Source organism: Haplochromis burtoni, unplaced genomic scaffold (genome assembly GCF_018398535.1).
Source record: "Haplochromis burtoni strain Fernald_Lab_line unplaced genomic scaffold, NCSU_Asbu1 Contig_47, whole genome shotgun sequence".
Classification (NCBI taxonomy): domain Eukaryota; kingdom Metazoa; phylum Chordata; class Actinopteri; order Cichliformes; family Cichlidae; genus Haplochromis; species Haplochromis burtoni.
The window spans coordinates 957,529-961,016 of NW_024582408.1; the positions used below are offsets into that span (position 1 = coordinate 957,529).

General features: G+C 39.6%; 1 protein-coding gene across 1 annotated transcript in view; it reads left to right on the plus strand.

Annotated features, from left to right (window-relative positions):
* Positions 1-2,150: 2,150 nt before the first annotated feature.
* LOC102301303 (prolyl endopeptidase) overlaps positions 2,151-3,488 on the plus strand; it is a 10,172-nt gene continuing 8,834 nt past the window's right edge. The window contains exons 1-2 of the mRNA XM_005921603.3: positions 2,151-2,379; positions 2,705-2,779. Of these exons, the coding sequence (XP_005921665.1) occupies positions 2,242-2,379; positions 2,705-2,779 (213 nt within the window). The 5' untranslated portion in view covers positions 2,151-2,241. The remainder of the gene's footprint in view (positions 2,380-2,704; positions 2,780-3,488) is intronic.

The window sequence follows — 3,488 nt, forward strand, 5'->3', positions numbered from 1 at the left end:
GTTTTCTTTTTGGTTCGCATTTTAGTCAAACCAAAACCAAAAAGAGCTTCACACATGCAATGAAATGCAGTGCATCACAGGTGCCAGCCTGAGTGGAGGTTTTTTGAATGAGATAAATTTGTGGTAACCCTACACGGTGACACAACAGGTGGTCATCCTTCTTAAACCCCTGCGACAGAGACAGGTGCTTCCGACAATGAGGGCTAGAGTGGGGGTGGGTGGGTTGCGTGGATCTCTGGACAGGCTTTGGACAATGGTGGAAATTGGGCATGGGGGGGTAATTCATGCATGGGCAGCTCCTGGCCCATCCCAGCTCTATGTCAAATATACAAGTGCATGAACCCAACTACTCTATGAGCATAAAATAGTCCGCATTGCAAGGTAAACACAAACATGCTCATTCAAACTGTTGAGTGTTTTTTTTTCTCCTCAGTTTGTCAGGGAAACAGAGGCGTCAGAGGACAATGGCCTGACAATCGGCAAACAGGAAGAGATCCCCTTCGCACAGAAGGGTATTCCTGAGTCCAGCTTAAAAAGGGAAGAGGGCTGGAGGTGAGAGGGGCTGTGGGGGTGGGTGAGCGCAGCGACAGCACTTTGACCTCAAAACACCACCACAAACATTTCCGACCTAAAAAAAAATCCATCTAAAGAGATCATATCTATCCGCCCAGGAACAATGCAACAACCCGAACACAGCAATGACACAACCTGAAATATATCCCGCTCGTAACTACATTTTCTCAACAGAGGAAAAGACAACACAGGTGAAACACTTCTTGCTTTTCCATCACCTGCACTTAGCTTCTCTCATTCTTTACTTTCATTGTAAATTCACCCATGAAAAGATCTCACTGATTAAGAATCTTTTACAGTCTGAACTTTTCAAAGCATTCCATCCGGTTTGACCATGTGACAGCCGGGAAATGCTTCAAGCCAAGTCTAAAAGTAAAAACACTTTCCAATCTCCCTGCAGACATCTGCACATCTGATCGCCAGCGGTATCCCAACAATGTGTTTCCTTTTTGATGCAAACGCAACTACATAATTAAAGCTGTCACAAGCCTCTTATCTGCATACCTCACGAATGACATGAAGTTAAAATGTTGCGTCACAGATAAATAAACTTATATAAAACAAGTTAGATCACTGCTGGAAATACATTTAATTCCATTTAAAAATACACATAATAAGCCAAATAAAACTAAAGCCCATCAGTTCTCTAAGAAACACACTGTATCTTATAATTAATCACTTAGTTCCGCTCATTTCCTCAAGCTATGAGCTGCCTCGGTGAGCCTTATCCTGCGCTATCAGTCATTGTGTAAGAGTAGGTGCCAGAGATAATAATGGTCAAATCAGCGCTGATTGATTAAGCAAGAAGTGGAAGGAAGGGAGGGGACGATGATGAGCAGGAAGCAAAAAGAGTGAAGAGTTGACCATCCTCTTGTGCTGTCAGATAGATAAGGCTAGTGATGGAGATTCCCAGTGGACTCAGATAACCTTTACCAATAATGTCACTATTTAACAAAGCTGCTCTGTTTAGAGTGGACTGCTAACCTATCAAAAAAGAAAAGAAAAAATAAGATAAACACTGTTTACAGGTCTATACATATTGTGTATTCATTTCTAAATTGAAATGACTTCTACTGGAATTCCAGCTTTATCAAACTGTATTAGTCTATTTTTGCAAGTAGACTGAATAAAACTACAAAGATCAATAGCAAACACAGAATTCGAAACTGTAGATGTTGACAAGCATCTGACATTGTTTTGAATTCCTTTTAAATTTACTGTAGCAGTTTTTTCAAGAAGTGTTTCAAAGCTTAGCTTAGACCTTGCCATTAAACACTTTATGCTTGCATGAATCCCTGGTTTAGATACAGTTAGGTACAGACTATTTAAACTATTGCATTTCATTTCTTTGTCAGTTATGTTGCTTCTTTAAAGAAGTGTGTAGGCCTACAGGGGAAAGTACTGAACCACGTAATCTCCATTTTATTTGTTTTATTGCACGTAATAGACTACATAAATGATTTCACATTAAAACCTTTTAATTGAGGTTATTAAATTTATCTTAAGTGGTTGGTTAAATCGGGTTCCAAGAATCGTCTTCTCGCTATTGGCCAACAGGGGGCGCTGTAAAACATTGGTTGACAGTCAGTGAATTCTCATGAAAGCGCTTGTTGGCTGTGTACAAGCAGCGGTATCTTTTCCACACAAAAGCTTCTGCGGTTTAAGTTTATGTTTTACAGGGCCGCGAGAGTCATTTCAAAAGCACCTTTCCAATCTCTGCGGCAGCTTTTTTGGTTACGAAATTCCCGAAAACTGACGTCCAAAATGTCCTTTCAGTATCCCCAGGCTTACCGCGACGAGTCAGTTGTAAGTAAATGTGGGTTGCTAACTAGCCTAGCGTGCTAATAAGCCGGGATGCTTAATCATCACGCGCTTTCATTCATTGAAAAGAGCGTTCGCTTTGTTAGCATGCTAGTTAGCTTAGCCATCACTGGTAAACCGAGATTGGCTATGTTGACAAAAATGCATGCATTTCAGAGATAGCCATAACTTAACTACAAGTCCAATTTTAGCCTTTCAAGATGCTACGTGATTAACTTTACTCAACACTCTGGGTTTATAACCCCGATTGCTCAACTCTGTTTTGCTTAGCTACTTCACATTTTAATCATTCCTCTGTGGCTGGTCTCAGGTGGATGACTATCATGGCTGCAAAGTGCCTGACCCTTACAGCTGGCTGGAGGACCCTGACAGTGAAAAGACACAGGTAAACTCCCCGTTACCACTCAAATCACCAGTGAATTCTGTATTTTTTTACTGCCATATTTAGTTGTTGTGTCGCGTTTTGTAATTAAGAAATGTGGGCATGTGACTTGATAGTTAAGTGTTGGTATTAAAAGTCACGGGCGCATTTAAATTGTAGCATCTTTTGATTTCTTTCTTTCTTTTTTTTGCATATTTGTCATACTTACGTGTTTCAGATGAAGCACCTTTTAATATTAGTATAACCCCAGTACATATAAAATGCTTAGCCTATCAGAGGCATTATAGAACAACAATATTGGATTTTCATTTATATATTTCAGTTCTTCCATATTCATTATGGATTTCTGTGGAGAGACACTTGCTTAAAAAGCATAAACTAAGATTAAAAATTGTGTACAATCATGTACGTGTACGTTTTGAGGACACGTTAGCATGCACTGTAATCCGTGCATATCAGAAAATTGGTGCACCGGCGTTAAAGGTTTTGTGAGTGAGAGGGATGTTATTCAGTTATGTCCAACTCGTGAAGCTGAACTTAATAAATTGTGCATAAATAATCACTATTTATTCAGGTTTGGATGTACGTGTTTTTAAAATAGTTTTATGTGTGATCAAATCGATTTGTATGTGGATTGGAACACGCATCTGTGAGTCCTCAAATGTTAGACACAAAGTACTATACACATTTGTAAATCATATTTTTCTCCGTA